The sequence below is a fragment of the Bombina bombina genome, chromosome 2 (assembly GCF_027579735.1).
Source record: "Bombina bombina isolate aBomBom1 chromosome 2, aBomBom1.pri, whole genome shotgun sequence".
Classification (NCBI taxonomy): Eukaryota; Metazoa; Chordata; class Amphibia; order Anura; family Bombinatoridae; genus Bombina; species Bombina bombina.
Window position 1 is genome coordinate 999,188,316 of NC_069500.1, and position 25,002 is coordinate 999,213,317.

General features: G+C 37.5%; 1 protein-coding gene across 2 annotated transcripts in view; it reads right to left on the minus strand.

Annotated features, from left to right (window-relative positions):
- The window catches only part of EGF (epidermal growth factor), a 354,749-nt gene that overhangs the window by 55,927 nt on the left and 273,820 nt on the right, over positions 1-25,002 (minus strand). For both annotated transcript variants that reach the window (XM_053703543.1, XM_053703542.1), the window contains exon 16: positions 18,714-18,881. In XM_053703543.1, coding sequence (XP_053559518.1) covers positions 18,714-18,881 — 168 coding nt within the window. The remainder of the gene's footprint in view (positions 1-18,713; positions 18,882-25,002) is intronic.

Genomic DNA, 25,002 nt, shown 5'->3' on the forward strand with positions numbered 1-25,002 from the left:
GAGAGAAAGGAGAGAGAGAGAGAGAGAGAGAGAGAAAGGAGAGAGAGAGAGAGAGAGAGAAAGAGAGAGAGAGAAAGAGAGAGAGAAAGAGAGAGAGAAAGAGAGAGAGAGACCCAAGTAGATATAAAGTGCATAGCAAAAAAACATCCTTATATACCCTTATAAAGCACAAATTACACCACCTGTGTGAATCAATCTCCAGAGCAAACACATCGTTTACGCTGTGTTTATCGGCCCTGCCCATAACTAGCTGCGCCTATTATTGACGTCATCAGCATCAGACACAGTTACCAAGGCAACCTGTAAACACCACTGGGCACCAATGATCCATACACAATCGTCATGAAGACACTCTCACCGGGCGTGTACTGCTATCTGCTATCTGTCATAACTCTTATCAGATCAGCCCACATTATTATGTACAGGATTACATAGACAAACAGTATTAATAACAAAATGAGAGTTCTGGAGACAGAGTCAGAGCAACATATAAACCTACATATTGTGTACTTATATACAAACAAACTGCATTAGGGTTATGGCCAGAGATAGGCACAGACAAAGGATGTCGCAGACATTTTCCAAAGTATAGACCTTAGTGAAGGACACCAAGACACATTTGAAATTAAAAACATTAAGTGTTCATGCTATTATACTGATGCAGATACCACTGATCCTATAACCAGCCCTCCTCTGGCTATACCTATGAGCCAGTCTCACTACTGTGTCATTATATAGTGCTGCGTGTTATTATACTGATGCAGATACCACTGATCCTACAACCAACCCTCCCTCTGGTTATACCCATGTGCCAGTGTCACTACTGTGTCACTATATAGTGCTGGGTCTTATTATACTGATGCAGATACCACTGATTCTATAACCAGCTCTCATCTGGCTATACCCATGTGCCAGTGTCACTACTGTGTCATTATATAGTGCTAGGTGTTATTATACTGATGCAGATACCACTGATCCTATAACCAGCTCTCCTCTGGCTATACCCATGTGCCAGTGTCACTACTGTGTCATTATATAGCACTGGGTGTTATTATACTGATGCAGATACCACTGGCCCTATAGCCAGCCCTTGTCTGGCTATACACATGTGCCAGCGTCACTACTGTGTCTTTGTATAGAGCTGGGTGTTATTATACAGATGCAGATACACATCCAGTATTTTACTCAGGCTTTATTTATTCCATAACTCCAGAAAAGGTATACTAAGGTTGTGGCGTATACTGCAAAGGCTAGTCACGGACACTGGTGGACACCTTGCCTATCCCTGGTTATGGCATTTGAGCGTTCTAACTAGATAGTAATGCAAAGCATACGCACATATAACAGACTCTCTTGATATTACACTAAATAAATATTGTGTAATATACTTATAATTCTAGCATCATAATAAAACACTTAAAGGGACACTGAAGCCAAATTTTTTCATTCATACATCAGACAGAGCATGCAATTTTAAGCAACTTTCTAATTTACTCCTATTATCAGATTTTCTTTGTTCTCTTGCTTTTTTGAAAAAGAAGGCATCTAAGTTATTTTTTGGGTTCAGAACCATGGAAAGCACTTGTTTATTGGTGGATGAATTTATCCACCAATCAGCAAGAACAACCCAGGTTGTTCACCAAAAATGGGCCGGCATATAAACTTACATTCTTGCATTTCAAATAAAGATACCAAGAGAATGAAGACAATTTGATAATAGGAGTAAATTAGAAAGTTGCTTAAAATTGCATGCTCTATCTGAATCCCAAAAGAAAAAATGTGGGTTCAGTGTCCCTTTAAGGAGAATTACACATTGTTGTGTCAAGACCTGATGGAGCCATAACCATCTGTATTTGCAGCATATCACATGATTTCATGTCCCAAGAAATAGGTAGAAACATATGCCCATATCAGCATAAGAGTATGGGGACTTAGATATCCATAAGAGTCCATAATAATAAGCAAATCAAATCTTGATTGTAGTCTTCATCCCCATCAGTCTGTTAATCTCTGGCACTAGGTTAACAATAGCAGCACGCATAAACAGCACTACTATTCAGTCACCTTGGGGACATAGTGTCCAGACATGTAGTCTTGATTGTAGTATCCATCCTCATAGTTAAGTTGTATATGTATATATATATATATATATATATATATATATATATATATATATAGTAATGAAAAAAAGGCAAAGTTAAAAATGAAAAGATTTGATTGCGTTCCAAAAAGTATAAAACAACCCAGGGGGTCCAGATAACGCTCAGTAAAACAGCACTGGTGTACTGTGAGCTGACATGTTTCGGCTAGTGTGCCGTAATCATAACTTGAATCAGTACACCTGTGCTACCTTTATAAAAGCAAAGCTAAATACCCATTGGACATATATAGACAATACCTGTGAGTCAAAACTGAGAGTAAGAGAAATTAACTCTTAAATAAACATAAATACCTGTAATGTAAATAATGCTAAATTTGTCAATAAAAATTGCACTACAAAGTTGGCCAAATGTTGATCTTACATGAAAATGAGTAGGAAATACAATATATGTATATATAAAATATTAATCTAAATCAAACTCCTATAGATATAAGCAAATTAGACCAACAACGTATCAATGTATATTTTAATATGCTATCAGGTAATATAAAACTGAGAGGAATAGACCCAAAGTTCCCCTATCATATAGAAGTCCGGCTGTAAAACAACCTTATACAAATACAACACTGTCAATAAGTAAACAAATTCCCATAATCATATGGACAAGAACTTCATAGATAAGTGGATGACTTGCATTTAAAAAGATGTACATATATGTGTATATATATATATATATATATATATATATATATATATATATATACACACAAACAAAATGCACACACATATACATAAACATAAGATGATATAAACAAATATATATGTGTGTAATGCGCAACCAGTTTGTATAAAACATAAAATGCTAATTCTCACTAAAATTAAATTAGATTTCTCTTACTCTCAGTTTTGACACACAGGTATTGTCTATATATTTGTCCAATGGGTATTTAGTTTTGCTTTTTTAAAGATAGCACAGGTGTACTGATTAGTGCAACTGGTTGTTCCGACCTTCCATTCTTCAGTGCAGCTCTAATACTTGACCGGTGGTTGGCCATCCGAGTTCTGGCATTATCGATCGATTTCCCAATGTATTCAAGAATGGAATACCAAGATTGTTTAATATATGTCTACTTGTGTAGGTTGTATATTAACTCAGTGTGTGTCTGTGCAGGGGCTATAGGATATGAAGATCATGCTGCGTGTTTTGAAGGTTGTATGTTACCACAGTGTTTGCCTGTGAAGATCATGCAGCGTGTTTTGCGAGCTCCGAGATTCTGTTATGGATGTAGGGGGTCTTTTTGTGTTTCGTGCACTATATTGTCTTGTTCGGGCATCATATTCTAACATTTGCGGTATGGAGTAGCTATATCTAATGGTTATAATGATGTCTTAATGACGGGGGGGTGTCTGACAGGGATGACATCATTCACAGTTGAGCCTATCAGTAGTACTGGATGTACCTGCCTCTTGAGTGTATTATGGAGGTGTGTGGCTTAAACACCTATCAGGATCGAGTATGACGTGGGGATGGCTCTGTTTATTTTTCTGTATTTTGTGGCGATCGGACCACTGGCTGAAGGTATAGATATGCGGTTCACGAAGGATTAGGTATATACAGTTAGGCATTAGGAGAATTACCTCTTAGTGTGTGTATTCATTGACTTGGTATATGGGTTTTTTGAGCGCAGTGGTATTAAAGAAAGGGGAGAGGCGTCCCCATGCCTGGCCTATTGGAATATGAGAGGTGTGTTTTTAGTTGGTGTGCCGATGTAAGCATATTGTGGCGATCTGAGCCCATGGTTGGGATAAGGTGGATTGCGGTGTGCAATCTCTATATGGAGGTGGTGATAATGCATAATTTGAGGAGAGTTCAGAATACGATGTGCAGATGAACTATGTTGATCCTAGACTTTTACACGTTTGACTGAGTTGTTTTGACAGAGCAGTAGAACCTATCAGCAGTTAGGGGCGTTTTTCGTTTTTCTTTTTGGTAGAATCCATTATGCGCATCTATTTGGAGTTATGAATCTCAGATATATTCTGTAACCTACAATAAAGTTTTTCTGCAAGATAATTTGCGTGATCAGTGCTCATTTGGTTATAGGTGATCATATAATACAAATACACTTTTATACATTTATAATTACACTGTAATTTGCTGAATTTTGTACTACTTATCCATACCTTATTTTGGTTTGGTCTGAATTTTGCACACGGCCACTTGCGATTGGTGGCAACACAGGGGAGGGTCTAGTGGGCCTATTTAAGTTTGATTTTTGTACTGTTTATTTGTCAGAAGAAGGGACAGTTTTTGTCCCGAAACGTTACTATAATAAATTTTTGTTTTTGCTGTCAAAAGTCCAGAGAGTGCTTGAAATCATTTGCCTGCTATATATATATATATATATATATATATATATATATATATATATATATATATATATATATATATATATACACAAACACACACACACACACATAGAGGGCCCCTGATGCCCCTGTTTCTGCGCGAGCCTTTAGGCTCACCGGAAACAGCAGTTATGAAGCAGCGGTCTTAAGATCGCTGCTACTTAACTGGTTCGCTGCCTCTGAGGCTGCGGACATCAATCCACCCGATCCTATACTATAGGTTGATTGACACTCCTGCTAGCGGCCAATTGGCTAGAACTGCTTGTGCAATGTTAAATGCCGTCATTCAGCGATGTCTGGAAGACATGATACGTTACAGCGTATCATGTCCGCCAGACTTTGATAAATCGGCCCCATAGTTTTTTCCAAGTAGATACCACTCTCACATTCAAGTTACAACAGCTGGGGTGCACTTTAATACTTATTTAACATATCAACCATAGAAAGGCACTTGCTATAATAAAGTAATTTCTTTTAATGCATGTAAACGTTTTTGCGGTTGCCCCAACCTCAGACACAATTTAATATAAAAACTCACCCATATATGTGCTCAACCGGACCCCCAGGTGTCCTACAGTATTGCCCATTTCACAGTGTCCCCTCTGTGCAACAGCACATGTGCAAGCAGAGCTCTAGTAGGACCAACTGTAAAAAAAATCAAAGTTAAAAACAATACTTGCTACGATACTACAATAAGTGATACACATAGTATCATAGCAAGTATTGTTTTTAACCATTGGTCCTACCGTTTGCACATGCGCTGTTGAGCAGAGATGATGCCATGCAGATTCCAGAATGGGCAGATCTGGAGGACACCTGGGGGTCTGGTTGATCATATATATGGGTGAGTTTGTATATTAAACTATTCATATATTAATTTCATGCAGAATTTTGTATATATTCAATGGAACCGTTCTTTAGTCAGGGTACATTATCTCTTAATTAAGATATCTGCCGTGATTTAAGATTGTATTGCAAGAACATCACTACAATCAATTACCTGTGATTTTTATCTTTCAGTTATCGTCTATGTGACTATGCATAATGTAACATTTATCATTGTCGTATCAGTACATTATATATATATATATATATATATATTTTTTTTTTTTTTATATTGTACATACCATGATCATATAATCTTTTTCTGCTGTAATGGAGTGTTGAACTGACACTAATTCATTTTAAGGTGGGTTATGGGAGGAGTTTTCCTTGTTTAGTATTACCCAATGAAATTGCTTAGTATGGTTTTTAAGCTCAGCTGGCTCACAAGTTGTGAGGTCTATGAATACGGCACAAGCCAAAACGCGTAAGACCAGCCAGCACTTAGTGTTCTCTGTATGCTCTGTTTTTAATTTGATGTTCCAATAAAGCTGGTTTTATTTTTACGGATGCTTCCAGGACTTTCTCTATTTTGGCCATATTTATATATTAAACAATGTCTGAGGACAGGGGCAACCCCCGAGAATGTTTACCTATATTAAAAGAAGTTACTTTATTACGGCGAGTGCATTTCTATGTTGATATGTTTTACAGATATATATATATATATATATATATATATATATATATATATACATGTTTACATACATACACATATTTAGACATGCACATGTATATATATATATCTATGTTTGCAGTCTTTTTTTTTGTAACTGTACATTAAAATGTATTTTTGATGTGTTTTGTGCAACTTTTTATTCAAGCTCTGAAAGTGGGCTATCCTGACAGGTGTTAAATTAAATTGTGCTTGAGCGAACGAGTTTACTTTTAAGTTGTAATACATGTGCTACTTATGATGTGTGCAAAAACACGAGATAAACCACTTTCACTCATGCGCAACAGTTAGCACGCTACTCGTAATAGAGCCACAAATATTGAATAACACCTGTTCCATGTTAGATATAAGTAGAATATGCTCACAGACAAGCATTCTATTCAAATGTGGGGTTTTTTCTTTTCACTTTTATTGCCATATAAGGAAATAACCTATATCTATCTGTCTGGCATGGTGTGGTCCTTCAAATTATGTGTTTATGAAGCCAAATCAAGTTTGCAAATTTTACAGGATTCTGACATCTAAAAGTAAAGCTAAATATTGTCATATTCATGACTTCTAAAATCATTTCATTTGTTTTTTAGCAATAAGTTTCAAATTAAGACTTCCGAGTATTGAAAAAATACTACTGTACGGGTATAAATATAATTTTTCATTTTATTGTCTATTCTGCGTTGGCAGAAAAAATCATTATAATTGGATTTAAAGGCTTTTATCTCTGGCTCTACTGAGCAAAATGTCTCCAAATAATACCAAGAATATGTTTTCTAGATAACTTGGCTGCCTGGCTACCTTATTTCCTTTCCTCAGACACCCCTGCCCTCATTCTTGGTGACTTCAACCTCCCTCTTGACAATCCCACTGCCTCCTCTGCAAAACAACTTCTGCAACTCACTTCCTCTTTCGGTTTGTCACAATGGACTGACTCTCCCACTCACAAAGATGGTCACTCTCTTGATCTGATCTTTAGCCATCAATGCACTATTTCAAATTTCACAAACTCCCCTTTTCCTCTTTCTGACCACCATCTCCTAACTTGCAACATTGCATCCCTCTCTCCCGCTCTCCATCCTTCTACTCCTCACACCAAAAACTTCACAGAAGCATTATGTCATTAGATCAGGAACAGCTTGCTAATTCCCTCGAACCTCTCCTCCCATCCATCTCCTCTTTTTCCTGCCCTGACCAATCTGCCACTATAATTCCACCCTTACATTGGTCCTTGACAATCTGGCCCCTCTTACCATAGCTCGGAAATCACACACTCATCCTCAGCCCTGGCATACTCCTCTGACACGGTACCTACGCAGATGTTCCCGTACTGCTGAGCATCACTGGAGAAAATCTCGGAGTTCAGCTGACTTTCTCCACTACAAGTTCATCTTGAACTCCTACTATTCTGCCCTTAATCTTTATAAGCAACATTACTTCTCTACTCTTATCTCTACTTCAAACCCAAAACATCTGTTCTCCACTTTCAATACTCTTCTCCGCCGACCTCCTAATACAACTTCTCTCTCAGCTCAAGATTTTGCCAGCCACTTCAATAACAAAATCAACTGCATCAGAAATGAAATCAGCTCTCAACATACTTCCATTCTCTCACCCCCTCAAATGCTCACAGTCAACCACAAACCACATAGTCATAAATTCAGCTATTTCTCCCCTGTTACTGAGGAAGAAGTTTCTGCACTTATACTGTGCTCTCATCTCACTACCTGTCCCCTTAACCTATCCCCTCACATCTACTCCCCTCCCTCTCTTCTACCCTTACCCCTCAGCACCGGTATATTTACCTCATCTCTGAAACATGCACTGGTCACACCAATCTTAAAAAACCTTCTCTCAATCCAATCTCCCCATCCAACTACTGCCTTATTTCCCTACTCCCTTTAGCCTCAAAGCTTCTTGAAAAGCTAGTATATGCATGCCTTTCCAATTTCCTTACATTAAACTCCCTTCTTGACCCACTGCAATCTGGATTTCTTCTCCACTTCTCCACAGAGACAGCAATCGTTAAGGTTACCAATGACCTATTTACAGCAAAATCAAAAGGCCACTTCTCTCTGCTTATCCTCCTTGATCTGTCTGCAGCCTTTGATACTTTTGACCACCCTCTTTTGCTCCAAACCCACCAATCTTTTGGCATTCGTGACACAGCCCTCTTGTGGTTTTCTTTCTACCTGTCTAACCATACCTTTAGTGTAGCCTTCTCTGGGGCTTCCTCTGCCCCGTCACCACTTACTGTTGTGGTACCGCAAGGCTCTGTCCTCTGGCCCTTCTCTTCTCAATCTACACATCATCATTAGGTTCCATAATAAAGTCCCACTGGTTTCAATATCATTTGTTTGCCGACGACACCAAAACCTACTTCTCTGCACCAGACCTATTTCCTTCCGTGCTAACCAGTGTCACTAACAGTCTTTCTCACATCTCTTCCTGGATATCCTCTCACTACCTTAAGCTAAATCTCTCCAAAACTGAGCTCCTTATTTCCCCCCCTTCTTCCAAAATCTCCACCTCCGATCTCTCTATAACTGTTGACAACTCCATCATTACCCCTACTCCACATGCTGATGTCTTGGGGTTACAATTGACTCAGATCTTTCTTTCCCTCCTCAAATTCAGTCCTTGGCTAAATCCTGCCACTTCCACCTTAAAAACATCTCTAAAATTAGACATTTCCTTACACAAGACACAACTAAGATTTGAATCCACTCTCTCATCCTTTCCCACCTCAACTACTGCAATTCTGTCCTCTCTGGTCTCCCTAGCTGCTGCCTAGCAACTTTACAATCCACAATGAATGCCTTTGCCAGGCTCATCTTCCTTACACATCGCTCTTCATCTGCTGCACCTCTCTTCCAATCCCTTCACTGGCATTCTCTTGCCTCCAGGATTAAACACAAAATTCTGACTCTGATATACAAGGCCCTCAACTGCACTGCTCCCCCCTATATCTCAGACCTTGTCTCCAGATACTTTACCTCCAATCATGATCTCCTCCTCTCTTGTTACCTCCTTACATTCCCATTTACAGGACTTCTCCAAACTGGCTCCCATCTTGTAGAACTCTCGGCCTCACTCCACAAGACTCTGCCCTAGTTTTGAAAGGTTCAAGTGATCCCTAAAGACTCTACTGTTCAGGGATGCATACAACCTACAGTAACCTTTCTTTGTACCAGTTCCTCTCCTCCATTACTATCCCTTTGATCACCCTTAGCATGTAAACCTAAGAGCCCAGCTGTTTGTACATCACCCTCTTAAGAGCTGACTACAACAGAGCAACTCTTGGCAGGACCCTCTACCCATTTGATCCCTAGAAATGTTTCCTTGTATACCACCTATGTTTAAAGTGCTGCGGAATCTGTTGGTGCTCTACAAATAACCGATAATAATAATGCAAAATATGGCAAGTTTTAAGAGTGTAAACCTGTTGAATTTGAATAATGTGAAAATCTGTGGAAAAAAGTAATGTCCAATGGATAGGAATATCTCTTATAAGTGGCCTGAATGAACTGTGTAGACTGGCTTAATAACTTGCAATTTCATTAGAAACCATTAGAAAACTATTTGGAATTTTTTTTTTTAGCATGAAATGGAAAAACCTTAGACTTGAAAAACACAAAAGAAACTTTTCAAACTGTGCTTCTAACAATCTGGGATAGAGTCTATTATTAGGCACTGTGTGTGGGTATATGACCAGCCAGCTGTATGACATAACCTAAGGGGATCAAGGGTACATTTGGCTGTAAAGAGGTAGGAGAAAGTAATAACAACTGTGGGTGTTATTGGTAGTCAAAGGGTTAATCATAATTCTTTGTATTACTGGGTATTTATAATTTTGTGAGACAATGAGTTAATCTTAAAAGTGTGCACCAGTGTTTCCCAAACCCAGTCCTCAGGACCCTTACTCAGGCCAGATATTCATTATATCTTAACTAGAGCACAGGTGAAACAATCAGCTCACTCATCAGCTGATTATTTCACCTGTGCTCTAGTTAAGATATAATGAAAATCTGGCCTGATTAAGGGTCCTGAGGACTGGTTTTGGGAAACACTGGTGTACACCAATTTTCGTATAACTGCATGTAATAGACATTACTATAAAGAAGAATATGCACAGATACTGATCTAAAAATCCAGTATAAAACTTTTTAAAAACTTACTTAGAAGCTCCCAGTTTAGCACAGTTGATGAGGTCTGACTGGGACACCCATTGAAAAGGGCTGGGAAAGCATGAAAGGCAGATACTCCCCCCTCCCACTCCCCTGCCTATGAAAAGACCCAGTACACAAACAAGAGTCTGTAGACATAAGTATACATATAAAAACTTTGGGGCTTGGTTAGGAGTCTGAAAATCAGCACAATGTTATTTAAAAATAAGAAAAACTATGCATTGTTACAAAAACACTACCAGATGGGCTATATAAATGTATGCAAAGTAAAATCTAGTGCACAATGCCCATTTAATTGTGTTAGCAGATAGATAGACAAACAGACAGACAGACAGATGATAGGTAGATAGATAGATAGATAGATAGATAGATAGATAGATAGATATTAGGTATAAACTAATTAATTAATTAACTAGTGAAAATGTTTAATATTTTAACTTTATCCACATTCTTTTGTATATTAATTTCTAACAAAGTATAAAAAGCACACATATTATGAAACTGCTAAGTCGTTTTTAAATAAATATCACCTAGATACGAGTTTTGAGCGCTATAGGGAAAGTAAAGAACGCCACAAAAGTGGAGTTATTTAACCCCCTATAGCGCTACTATTACAAGTTTAAATAAAATCCGTCTTGCTCGGGCGATATGGAGATTTTTTTTTTTTTTTTTTTTTTTTATTGAGGTTTAAGTTCAGGCATACAAAGAGTGTACATTGATCAAACAAAACAGGTAAAATAATTGGTTACTGTACAACTGAAATGCGTTGAGTACTTTAGAATAGCTAACCTAGATATGGTATTAATCTGAAAACAATCTATGTTATCTATAGGAGTTCAAAGGAGAGATACAGTACTCAATATTTATAATAGCTGCCAAACTGTTTATGACCCTTCTAAAAAGAAAAATGCAAGAGGTCACTTTTGGACCTCAAATATTCTAGGGGGTAATAACAGTAGTAGAAGGTATCCTAATGTGTGGAGACATCTTATGGGTCTCTCCATGTAGACCTCAGTTTTATATTTTCTTATTGGAATTGTATATATATAATTTATGAAGTATGTATAATGAGGGCTCCGCCAGTTGTGTGGCTCAGGCAGGAGATTTACAACATATATAGTATTAGAATTAAAAGGAGGAGTTGCGCCCAGACCCCAGAGCTGCAATTATAAAATATACATAGAGTCCAGTGAGCAGTAGAGTCGCTGTAATTGTCTCAAAAAGGGGGGACCTGAAAGGCAAAATTAGATTTACACATATAGGATGAGGGGTAACCTTGCTATTAAAAAAGAAAGAGAGGTATATTTAAGAGCTAGTTGGGATCCTTTAGGTGCAATGTAGCAAGATATTAGGAGTGGATTAAACAGGTATTATGAATATAGCATAACCATTAGTTGGGACAGAAGAGTGCTAATGTGTGCCTTTGAGTTTAGTTTTATCTAGATGTAGATTTCAGCGGTGGCAGTTGTAGATGCTAAAGCATTGATAGGGTCTCAGAAATATACATACTTAGGTTAAAGGGAGTTGCCCCACCATCTCGGCCGCTGACAGCAGGACGCCATCCCAAATTAATAAGCGAAACCACTAGGGAAATAAGTGAATGTGTATAACCCAATAGCTTCAAGATGTTTTAGATTATATGCTTACAGCAACATAAATGGGTGGTAAATGGACATATAAGTGAGAGGTTGTGTGAGGTAATCAGTTTGTTAAACAGTAATAGGGTCCCATGGAACACACAGAGCTATAACATTTTAAAACAGACATTGTGCTAGAGAAAGTTTTAGTTCTAAATAAATAACTGCAGAATCTCATAATGTTCATGTATAGATTGCTGTTGAACATTATGCTAGTTTAAGGTAAATAAATAACTGCAGAATCACATAATGTTCATGTATAGATTGCCGTTGACCATTATGCTAGCTTAAGACGACATATTAAATATTCTAACAAAGTTTAAAACAGACAGTGTATCAGAGAAAGTTTAGCTCTAGATAAATAACAGCAGGATCTCGTACTGGTCATGTATAGATTGCTGCAGTGCTAAACATTACACCAACTCAAGGCAACAGAATAAACATTTTAACACTGAAAAGCACATAACAGCAAGGGATAAAAAGAAAAAAAGGCAAACAAATAAGAGCATCCACCCTGTGAGTAATTCTTAGTTAGAAAGTGATGCACTCATTGTGGCAAATAGCACACTTAACATCCAGTGTGCATAAAGAGAACCTCCATAGATTGACACCGTTCCTATCCTTAACTGTTTATTGAAGTCAGTTCAGAGGGAACCGCTGGTGGCTTACCCTAAATGCGGCAAGAATGCCTGGATACCAGCAGCAGCCACGGCAACAAATGGAGACTGTGAGCAGGGAAATCCACCGTGAGTCACCTCGATGCGTTCACAGAGAGCAACCCGAAGCAAGCCACCCGGGTCCCAGTTCAGGAATCAGGTATAGCAAAAGTGAATGTGCATAGACAGCTAAGAAGGGAAGCACTTGTGAGAACAGCACTGCTTGCGGCTGTATGGATCTATTGGTCTGGGTGTAGACTTCAACCAAGATTGCCTTTATGATATGTTCCATAGGTAACGGTTGTCTGGCTAGGGTAATAGTAGGTCTGCATGTGTCGGTAACTTTTTCCCAAGCTTTCACCCATTGAATGTGGCTCTCCCTGTCACAGATTGTCTGATCATGACTGATGTCCGGAACCACGGGTTCTGTGGGAGTAGGGTTTGAGTCCCTCTGAGGTGCATTGTCAACAGGCAGTGAGTGCTGAAGCACAGGTGCAATTTCATGGGCTGTTGGAGATATCTCAGGAGATTGTTGTGGAGTGCGATCGTCACTGCTGTTGAACGCCATGCACAATTTTTCTTCAAAGGCAGCTCTATGCGTTTCAAGTAGGCAGAGCAGCTCCTCCAAAATAGAAATTGCGATCTCCATGTCTCATCCAATGTATGGCAGGCCTGTGGTGTAAGATGTTATGCAGTTATATTTAAGATGCTTAAAGTTCAGCACTACGTGCCGCCTAATGACAAGGCCAGAGCGCGCCTCGCCGGGGGGTGAGTGAAAGGCCTCAGCCTTAGAATGTGCCCGAGTTGCAGTCCTTTGAAATATAGTAGGCTCATCTAAAGCAGGATCTTTAGTTTTGCAGAAATCAGGCCATATGACAAGTAGATGGGCCATCTAGAGTATTATATTGGAGGAAAATAATGCAAAGGCTGGAGCAGAGTGGTGATGTGCGACCTATCATGGCCGCCTCCCGGAAGTCCCCCCGATATGGAGATTTTAAGCTCCATACCTCACCCAAATACAAGCAGTGTTTTGACGTGCTCGTGCGTGCTTTCCCCATAGACATCAATGGGGAGAGCCGGCAAAAAAAAAGCCTAACACCTGCGATCACGGAAACAAAAGCTCTGTAACGTAGCCCCATTGATGTCTATTGGGAAAAAGAAAATACAGTTTAAACCTAACACCCTAACATAAACCCCGAGTCTAAACAACCCTAATCTGCTGCCCCTGACATCGCCGATGCCTGCCTACAGTTATTAACCCCTAGTCTGCCACTCCCGATATCACGCCACCTAGATAAAATTATTAACCCCATAAGCTGCCGCTTCGATATCGCCGCCTCTATACTAAAGTTATTAACCCCTATTCCGCCGCACCCAACATCGCCGCCACTATATTAGTTATTAACCCTTATTCCGCGCACTCAACATTGCCGCCACTATATTAGTTATTAACCCCTACTCCGCCGCTCCCCAACATTGCCACAACTAAATAAAGTTATTAACCCCTAAACTTCTGGCTACCACATCACTACAACTAAATAAACCTATTAACCCCTAAACCACCAGCCCCCCACATCGCAACAACCTAAATTAAACTATTAACTCCTAACCCTAACGTAACCCAAACCCTAAAGTAACCCTAACAACCCTAACACCCCCTAACTTTAACATAATTAAAATACATTTAATTTTAACTTACAATTATTAACTAACTAAACCTATTAACCCCTAAACCGTCAGCCCCCCACATCACAACAACCTAAATTAAACTATTAACCCCTAACCCTAACGTAAGCCTAAACCTAAACCTAACCCTAACACCCACTAACTTTAACATAATGAAATTAGATCTAAATTAAAGTAACAAGTATTAACTAAATAATACCTATTTAAAACTAAATACTTACTTAACTGTAAAATAAAACCTAAGCTAGCTACAATATAAATAATAGTTACATTGTAGCTAGCTTAGGTTTTATTTCACAGGTAAGTTTGTATTTATTTTAACTAGGTAGACTAGTTAGTAAATAGTTATTAACTATTTAATAACTACCTAGTTAAAATAAATACAAACTTACCTGTGAAATAAAACCTAACCTGCCTTACACTACAACCTAACATTACAAAATAAAAAAACCTAGCATTACAAATAAAACAAAATTATCCAAAAAAAAATAAAGATTATTCCTATTCTAATACCCTTTTAAAAAAAGCCACCCCAAAATAAAAAACCCTAATCTAGAATAAACTACCAAGGGCCCTTAAAAGGGCCTTTTGTAGGGCATTGCCCTGAGATAAACAGCTATTTTGCTCCAAAAAATAAATACAAACACCCCCTAACACTATACAAACCCCACCCCATAAACTACCAAGGGCCCTTAAAAGGGCCTTTTGTAGGGCATTGCCCTAGGTTAAACAGCTCTTTTGCTACAAAAAAACACCCCCTAAAAATATACATTACACAAAATAACAAACAAATTATCAAAAATAAAAAAATTATTCCTGTTCTAATACCCATACAAAAACCTACCCCAAAATAAAAAACCTAATCTAGAATAAGATACCAATGGCCTTTAAAATGGCCTTTTGTAGGGCATTGCCCTAAATATATCAGCTCTTTTTGTGAAAAAAAGTACAAAGACCCACTAACATTACAAACCCCCACGCCCCCAAACCCACAAAATAAAAAAAACTATCTAAAAAGCCCAAGATACCCATTACCCTGAAAAGGGCATTTGTATGGGCATTGCCCTTAAAAGGGCATTTAGCTCTTTTACTTGCCCAGACCCTTAAAAAAGCCTAACACTAACCCCCTGACGATCTACTTACAGTTTTTGAAGTCCCGCTTGAAAGATCTTCATCCCGGAGTGAAGTCCTGATCCAGGGGGCGAGAAGTCTTCATCCAGGCGCCTCTTCAATCTTCATCCAGACAGGCATCTTCTATCTTGATCCCGGAAGCGTGGAGCTGGTCCATCTAGAAGACATCCAGCGTGGAGCATTCACTTCATATGGTCGCCACCATACACTGAATCTTCAATGCAAGGTATGCGATCCAAGATGGCGTCCCTTGCATTCCTATTGGCTGAAAAATTTGAATCAGCAAATAGGAATGCAAGGGACGCCATCTTGGATCATATACCTAGCATTGAAGATTCAGTGTACAACGACGACCATATGAAGAGGATGCTCCGCGCCGGATATCTTCAGGATGGACTCGCTCTGTGCCTCCGGGATCAAGATCGAAGATGCCGCCTGGATAAAGATTGAAGAGGTGGCCTGGATGAAGACTTCTCACCGCTTGGATCAGGTCTTCGCCGCCGGGATGAAGATTGAAGAAGCCATCTGGATGAAGACTTCTTGCCGCCTGGATCAGGACTTCAACTCCGGGATGAAGATCGTTCAAGCTGGACTTCAAAAACTGTAAGTGTGTCATCAGGGGTTAGTGTTAGGCTTTTTTAAGGGTTTTTTGGGTGTGGTTTTTTTTTAGTTTAGAGTCTGGGCAGTAAAAGAGCTAAATGCCCTTTTCAGGGCAATGGGTGGTTTAGGTTTTTTTAGAATTAGGTTTTTTATTTTGGGGGTTGGTTGGGTGGTGGGTTTTACTGTTGGGGGGGTCTTTGTGGGGTTTTTTTTACAGCTAAAAGAGCTGATATCTTTGGGACAATGCCCCACAAAAGGCCCTTTTAAGGGCCATTGGTAGTTTATTGTAGGCTGGGGGGGTTAATTTGGGTGGGGGTTTTATTTTGATAGGGCTATTAGCTTAGGTGTAATTATTTTTAATTTTGGATCATTTCGTTTGTTATTTTCCGAAATTTAGTGTTTGTTATTTTTTGTAACTTAGTATTTTTTTTGTTTTGGTATTTAGATACTTTATAATTTTTAGAGTAGTGTTAGGATGTTTTTAATGTGTAGTTTAGTTTAATTGGTAGTTGGTTTAATTTTAGTTTAATTAATATATTACTTTAAATTGTTAATAGTTTAAACTTAGTTTTTTAATTTGACAGGTAAATTTTAATTAGGTTTATTATAGTTGCTTGCGGTGTAGGGCTTAATAACTTTAGTATAGTGGGGGCGATGTGGGCGGACGGCAGATTAGGGGTTAATAATATTTAAATAGTGTTTGTGATGTGGGAGGGCGGTGGTTTAGTGGTTAATACGTTTATTATAGTGGTGAGGATGTCAGGGAGTGGCGGAATAGGGGTTAATAAAAAAATTGTGGTGGCGATGTCGGGAGCAGCAGATTAGGGGTTGATAAATTTATTATAGTGTTTGCGATGTGGGAGGGCCTCGATTTATGGGTTAATTGGTAGTTTATGGGTGTTAGTGTACTTTGTAACACTTTAGTTATGAGTTTTATGCTACAGCTTTGTAGCGTAAGACTCATAACTACTGACTTTAGATAGCTCTACGGATCTTGTCATTTTAGGCTGTAATGCTCACTTTTTAGCCTCACCGCAAAATTCTTAATACCAACGCTATGGGAATCCCATGAAAACATATACCGAAAAGACTTGTATTGGAGGCGGTGCTGTTTTAACGCTGAAAATGCCATTAAAAGACAAAAGCACAAACTTGTAATCTAGGTGTATGTTATTTTACCAATTTAAAAACTAGTGTTTTCTACATCTATAAATAGTTTATTGAATTTAAAAAAAAAAACTTTTATAATGAAATATTGTGATTGGTTCAGTCACCCAGTTCAGTTACTTTTAATGTTTAACTGAATAGAGGTGCTTTATACACAGTACTGTATATGTAGATCTGCTTTGTGACTCTTTATTTTGCAGTATACTTACAAGCACTTTTTCCATACAGCATCCCTATTATGTATCAGCACTTAAATTCTTATATTTGCTACTACAGCTACAAATCCCCAAATCCAGATCTCCAAACTTATTCTGAAATCCAAAATTTGAGTTAGTAACTAATATATATATTACTATTTTTCTCTGCCTGTAAGTCACAATCTTCTCTGCCTGTGTCTTTAGTTTGTTTTTGTCTTTTTGTGTTCTAAAAATGCAAATAATAGTCTGTGTTTATTTAAAACAACAAATATTGGCTTTCTGATTACAGTACTGTACTGTATTTCTAATGATACAATGTATACAAAAGTATTAAAACATATAAAACAACCTTTAGGTTAAATGTATAAGCTGTAGAATGGCATATAAATATTGCCTAAGTGACATAAGACATTGTTGTTTACACTTGGTTCCATCCCCTCTCCAAACTGTCCCATTTTACAGATGCAAATATTCCAAAATACAAATTATTCTAAAATCTGAACCTTTTCTGATCCCAAGCAGTTCGGATAAAGGGTTTTCTACCTGTATAATGATACTGTCCTTTGTTTCCTTGTAAATAATGTATGCAGTTTAGGTTCTGTTAGATAATCAAATGTACACAACATATATGTACTCATTTTATTAAAACAAATAATACCTTATATAACCATGTATTTACATGCCTTATAAGCATCAGAGGGACTTTTAATGGAAGACCACTCAAGACTTATAATCCATTTTATGAAGTATGCTGTTAAGGTGTATACAGCACTCCCCTAGATTCGCTAAGCATTTAAAGAACTCTCCTCTAAAACCAATAATTCCAGTTTCAATGTTTTACAAAGGAACTGATGCACTAAGATTTTAACAGCTACATTTTCATTTAATGAATCAAATCTGTAGGGTAAGTTAAGAATAATGTCTTACAGAGCATTCTTTTAAAAGATATAGAAATGAGAGTATAACTGACCTTAATAATGTTGCTATTTGCTACCCAGCATTTAAACATATGATACAAAACCATGTTCTAGATATATATAGTAATAACATTAAGTAAAATATCATACTTTATGAACAAATGTAGACAGTCATTGTCAGGAAATACATACATTTGTGTATTGTCTTCAGATGTATCTGAATGAAAGAGGTAATATATATATTTGCAGATCTATTTTTTCTAGTCTCATTGTTGCACCTTACAAAAAAGACAACATGAAGAATATAAAAGTTAATTGTTCAATATTAATTAACTATATGTGTAGTGTATATGTGACCTAATGTAGCAGACCAAAGTAATATTATAACATTGAAGCACACAAGTCATAAGGTAAAGTAACAGCTTAGAAACATGCAGAAGATGAGTGTTTGTGGCATTATCTAAGGATCATCCTACCTGATACCAAGATTTCGGCCACCAGTATGTTCCTGTTTTGTATATCTTCTTCCGTCCCTACTTCATAGATGTTTCTATATATTAAATCATGTGGGACTGTTTCATTATTTGTGGTTCCATTAAACTCATCTTTCTCTTTCCTAGGCTCGAAGATGTCATGTGAAATGGCTGTGACAAAAAACACAACTGTCAAACTTCTTCTAAAATCAGTTACATATTTACTGCATCAGTCATTACTTAGTGGTGTAATTTTGGCTCTTTTTATTTGTTATAAAAGCCATTACAGATATAATAGGATCAGTAGGAAAACACAACAGAAGGGAACAGTATTATGTTTTTATAACAGTCAGGGGCCTTGTCGGCTGCCACATAACGTGGTGGAAGCTTTATCATAAGTAGGGACTAATGTGAACTTAAAGGCTGTATTAAAGTGTTACTATTCTAACAAGCAAATGCTTTTCACTTTGAACAAGAGCCAGAATATAAGCTGGGGTCTTCATACAAAATGAGCAAGACACTCCCTCGGAAGATAGGCTTGCCAAAACCAGATGACTGAACACATATCAAGTATTCTCAGATTATACTGTCAGCACAGTAAATCTTACATTGTGCTACATAAAGGCATTTAAAGCAGCACTCTCTTTAGCCTCAACTTTTATTTTCCAGCCAGGGATACAATTTAATCCATCAAGGGTATCTAAACAAACAGACTTCTCTCATTTCATCCCCCAAACACTTCAATAGATAATGTCTGGGAGGTAGCCACAACTTGTGTGTGAAAAAAATAATGAGTCACTAGCACATTATTGTCTGTTTAGACAAAACGTGCTTAAAGTCACCTGAATGATAAGCTTATAAAACAAAGCACCATAAATGATATACCTATGTGTGTGTCTAAAAATATACTGTACATATTTGAGAGAGGATTTGGGTAATCCCAGACTACCTGCTGTTGTTTCAGAAGCATTAGCAGTTTTTCCATGTCCGCATTTCACAAAGTCTTTATTGAAGAAGTGATAGGCGTGAGGTTTGTTTTCACAGCTCATCACTCTAGCACCTTTTTATGAATGAAAATGTTCTCTTAAATGATGTATAAACTGTTAGCTTAGAGCTCAGCATTTCGGCTTTTGGCAAGAACATAACCTGAGAATTTTAGACATCTGTGAAAGACTAGACATTTGCATGCATGGGAACTGTTTGTAGCAGACAGGTTATTTAAACAGAAAAATGTCAGCTTTGTATCAGCATTCACATATTTATTAAATGGGAAATAACTAATATTAACACCAGAGTCAATAGTAGGGGGAAATAGTAAAAATGTAAAATCTGAATTTTCATCCCTGTTCTAGAAGCTGCATTCAAGCACAGTTTGCACAACCAAGGAATTATTCATCTAACAACAAAAGAAAACGTTAAACGTCCATTAAGGAAGTGCAGAGTTTAGCTTTTTTTTCGGTTCCATTAAACTGATTTTGAAAACAGGAATTGCTCTACTTTTTCACATTTAAAATAAAACATAAACAGGTAAACATTTAATTACCTTTTTTTACAGAATATTTCATTAAAGAAACATTGATGAATCCTACCAACAATATATGGCTTTGCAATGTGTCACATCCAAGGAATTAAGCAGGCCCGCACTGAGCATAAGGCATACAGGGCCAACTTCAGCCCAGCTCTGTCACCAGCATTATTATTTGTGCATTATGTATGGCAGCCCTATCCTGCCTTACACTGTCTTCCTGTGTCTGTGAGCTAGGTCATAGCAGGTCCCAGTAGATTATTCTTTATTTATATGTGAACATCAATAGCTTCTGTTTTAATTACATTTCCTTTTATTTAACTATATGATGCCAACTAAAATACAGTGACAGAATGGTGTAATAAATGTTAACTGTTTTTGTAAATCAAAGTACTACGTCATACTTCTCAGTATTGGGGTATGGTTAAATAACAAAAGGGTTGGGCTGCGCTGCCTTAAAATGCCTGGGCCTAATTTTTGGACCCAGTCTGGCTCTAGAGTTAAGGATATTCAAACTTTTAAACATCTTTTTAAAAGTCAAAAATATTTTATCTAAAATATTTAATTTAAAATACAAAAATTTTAACAGAAGATAACTTTCCTGTAGCATATAAGTCTGACCCCATCCAAAAGGACAGTCCACCCCCAAAATACCGGGCAATTCTCTACTGAACAAATGCTAAACTCAGACGTACATTTCAGCCTATATGGGCCTCTTCAGTGGAGGTGTAGCTATATATATATATATATATATATATGTATATATATATATATATATATATATATATATATATATATTTATATATATATTTGATGGGGTTTTTTTGGTAATATATATATATATATATATATATATATAGGGATATCTATTTAAAAATGCTAGGATTTACCATTACTAAAAATAAATAGGACTTTCAGTCATTTAAAGTTACCCTTTCTGTGCCGCAGCCTCCCCGCTAAAGTCAGTGGATCCGGCCGCCCACATCACAGCGCTCTTTTTTCAATGAGGTGACATTTCCACCTCTCAACCAATAGCTGTGTTAGTCATATGGCACTGTTCTGTATGCTAGCATGGCTATTGGTTTAGAAGGGGAAATGCCACCTCAGAGCACTGTGCCATGGGCGGCTGGAGCCACTGAGTTTAGCGAGGAGTGGTGACTGAAAGTCCTATTTATTTTTAGTGATGGTAAATCCTAGTGTTTTTGGAATGCTATAATTTACCATCACTTTAACTCTTTTGAATTATATAAATACATTGTAAAAAAAATATCACCTAGATAACGAGTTTTGCGGTAACAGGGGTGCGTTGCTAATGAGCAGTTTTCCCTCACTGCTCACACACAGACAACGCTGGTATAACAGGTTCTTTTAAACCCGGCGTCAGCCGCAAAAAAAGTGAGCGGAGAGCAAAATTTAGCTCCACATCTCACCTCAATACCAGTGCTGCTTACGGTAGCGATGAGCTTGCAAAACGTGCTTGTGCACGATTTCCCTAAAGGAATCAATAGGGGAGAGCCAGGCTGAAAAAAAACTTAACACCTGCAAAAAAGCAGCGTTCAGCTCCTAACGCAGCCCCTTTGATTCCTATGGGGAAATACATTTTATGTCTACACCTAACACCCTAACATGAACCCTGAGTCTAAACACCCCTAATCTTATACTTATTAACCCCTAATCTGCCGCCCCCGACATCGCTGACACCTGCATTATATTATTAACCCCTAATCTGCTGCCCCCAACATCGCAGACACCTACATACTTTTTATTAACCCCTAATCTGCTTCCCCCAATGTCGCCGTCACTATAATAAATATATTAACCCATAGACGTAAGTCTAACCCTAACCCTAACACCCCCCTAACTTAAATATAATTTTAAATAAATATAAATAAAATTAATACAATTAAATAAATTATTCCTATTTAAAACTAAATACTTACCTATAAAATAAACCCTAAGCTAGCTACAATATAACTAATAGTTACATTGTAGCTAGCTCAGGGTTTATTTTTATTTTACAGGCAACTTTGTATTTATTTTAACTAGGTACAATAGTTATTAAATAGTTATTAACTATTTAATAACTACCTAGTTAAAATAAAGACAAATTTACCTGTAAAATAAACCCTAACCTAAGTTACAATTACAAACACTACACTATAATTAAATTAATTACCTAAACTAACTACAATTAAATTAAATAAACTAAAGTACGGAAAAAAACAAACACTAAATTACAAAAAATAATAAAATATAAAAAAAAAAATTAAACTAATTACACCTAATCTAATCCCCCTAATAAAATAAAAAAGCCCCCCAAAATAATAAAAAGCCCTACCCTATACTCAATTACAAATAGCCCTTAAAAGGGCCTTTTGCAGGGCATTGCCCCAAAGTAATCAGCTCTTTTACCTGTAAGAAAAAATACAATACCCCCCAACATTAAAACCCACCACCCACACACCCAACCCTACTCTAAAACCCACCCAATCCCCCCTTAATAAAACCGAACACTAACCCCATGAAGATCACCCTACCTTGAGACGTCTTCACCCAACCGGGCAGAAGTGGTCCTCCAGAGGGGCAGAAGTCTTCATCCGATCCGGGCAGAAGAGGACCTCCAGACGGGCAGAAGTCTTCATCCAGGCAGCATCTTCTATCTTTATCCATCCGGAGCGGGTCCATCTTCAAGCCAGCCGACGTGGAGCATCCTCTTACAACGACATCCAAATGAAGAATATAGGTTCCTTTAAGTGACGTCATCCAAGATGGCGTCCCTTGAATTCCGATTGGCTGAAAGGATTCTATTAGCCAATAGGAATTAAGGTATGAAAAATCCTATTGGCTGATGCAATCAGCCAATAGGATTGAGCTTGCATTCTATTGGCTGATTGGAACAGCCAATAGGATTTTTCCTACCTTAATTCCAATTGGCTGATAGAATCCTATCAGCCAATCGGAATTCAAGGGACGCCATCTTGGATGACGTCACTTAAAGGAACCTTCATTCTTCATTTGGATGTCGTTGTAAGAGGATGCTCCACGTCGGCTGGCTTGAAGATGGACCCGCTCCGCTCCGGATGGATGAAGATAGAAGATGCCACCTGGATGAAGACTTCTGCCCGTCTGGAGGTCCTCTTCTGCCCGGATCGGATGAAGACTTCTGCCCCTCTGGAGGACCACTTCTGCCCGGTTGGGTAAAGACGTCTCAAGGTAGGGTGATCTTCAGGGGGTTAGTGTTAGGTTTTATTAAGGGGGGATTGGGTGGGTTTTAGAGTAGGGTTGGGTGTGTGGGTGGTGGGTTTTAATGTTGGGGGGGTATTGTATTTTTTCTTACAGGTAAAAGAGCTGATTACTTTGGGGCAATGCCCCGCAAAAGGCCCTTTTAAGGGTTATTTGTAATTTAGTATAGGGTAGGGCTTTTTATTATTTTGGGGGGCTTTTTTATTTTATTAGGGGGATTAGATTAGGTGTAATTAGTTTAATTTTTTTTTAATTATTTTATTATTTTTTGTAATTTAGTGTTTTTTTCGTACTTTAGTTTATTTAATTTAATTGTATTCAATTGTAGTTAGTTTAGGTAATTAATTTAATTATAGTGTAGTGTTAGGTGTAATTGTAACTTAGGTTAGGGTTTATTTTACAGGTAAATTTGTCTTTATTTTAACTAGGTAGTTATTAAATAGTTAATAACTATTTAATAACTATTGTACCTAGTTAAAATAAATACAAAGTTGCCTGTAAAATAAAAATAAACCCTGAGATAGCTACAATGTAACTATTAGTTATATTGTAGCTAGCTTAGGGTTTATTTTATAGGTAAGTATTTAGTTTTAAATAGGAATAATTTATTTAATAATAGTAATTTTATTTAGATTTATTTCAAATTATATTTAAGTTAGGGGGGGTTAGACTTAGGGTTAGACTTAGGTTTAGGGGTTAATAACTTTAATATAGTGGTGTCGACGCTGTGGGCGGCAGATTAGGGGTTAATAAATGTAGGTAGGTGTCTGCGATGTTAGGGACGGCAGATTAGGGGTTAATAAAATTTAACTAGTGTTTGCGAGGCGGGAGTATGGCGGTTTAGGGGTTAATACATTTATTATAGTGGCGGCGATCTCCGGTTCGGCAGATTAGGTGTTAAAAAATGTATTATAGTGTTTGCGATGTGGGGGGCCTCGGTTTAGGGGTTAATAGGTAGTTTATGGGTGTTAGTGTACTTTGTAGCACTTTAGTTAAGAATTTTATGTTACGGTGTTAGCCCATAAAACTCTTAACTACTGACTTTTAAATGCGGTAGGATTCTTGACAGGAGAGGGTCTACCGCTCACTTCTTCCAAGACTCGTAATACCGGCGTTAAAAAAATCCCATTTAAAAGATAGGATACGCAATTGACGTAAGGGGATTTGCGGTATGCTCGAGTCACGGAAAAATAGTGAGCAGTACACCTGTACCTGCCAATTTCGTAATACCAGCGGGTGTTAAAAAGCAGCGTTGGTACCTCTCAACGCTGCTTTTTAAGGCTAACGCAAGACTCGTAATCTAGCCGTATTTTTTTTGCTTATTTTTTTTCTTACACTAGAATATCCCTTAAAGTCTAATTTATTGCAGATAAGTTTAATAGATAAAAAAATCACTTTAACCACACTCATAATGTTACACCAACAAGGTACATATTTAACAAACTCCTGCATTATTGTTTTTATAGTGAATAGAATTGTTTTATAGTGAATAGAATAAAGATAAGAATTGTAGAAGGCATATGA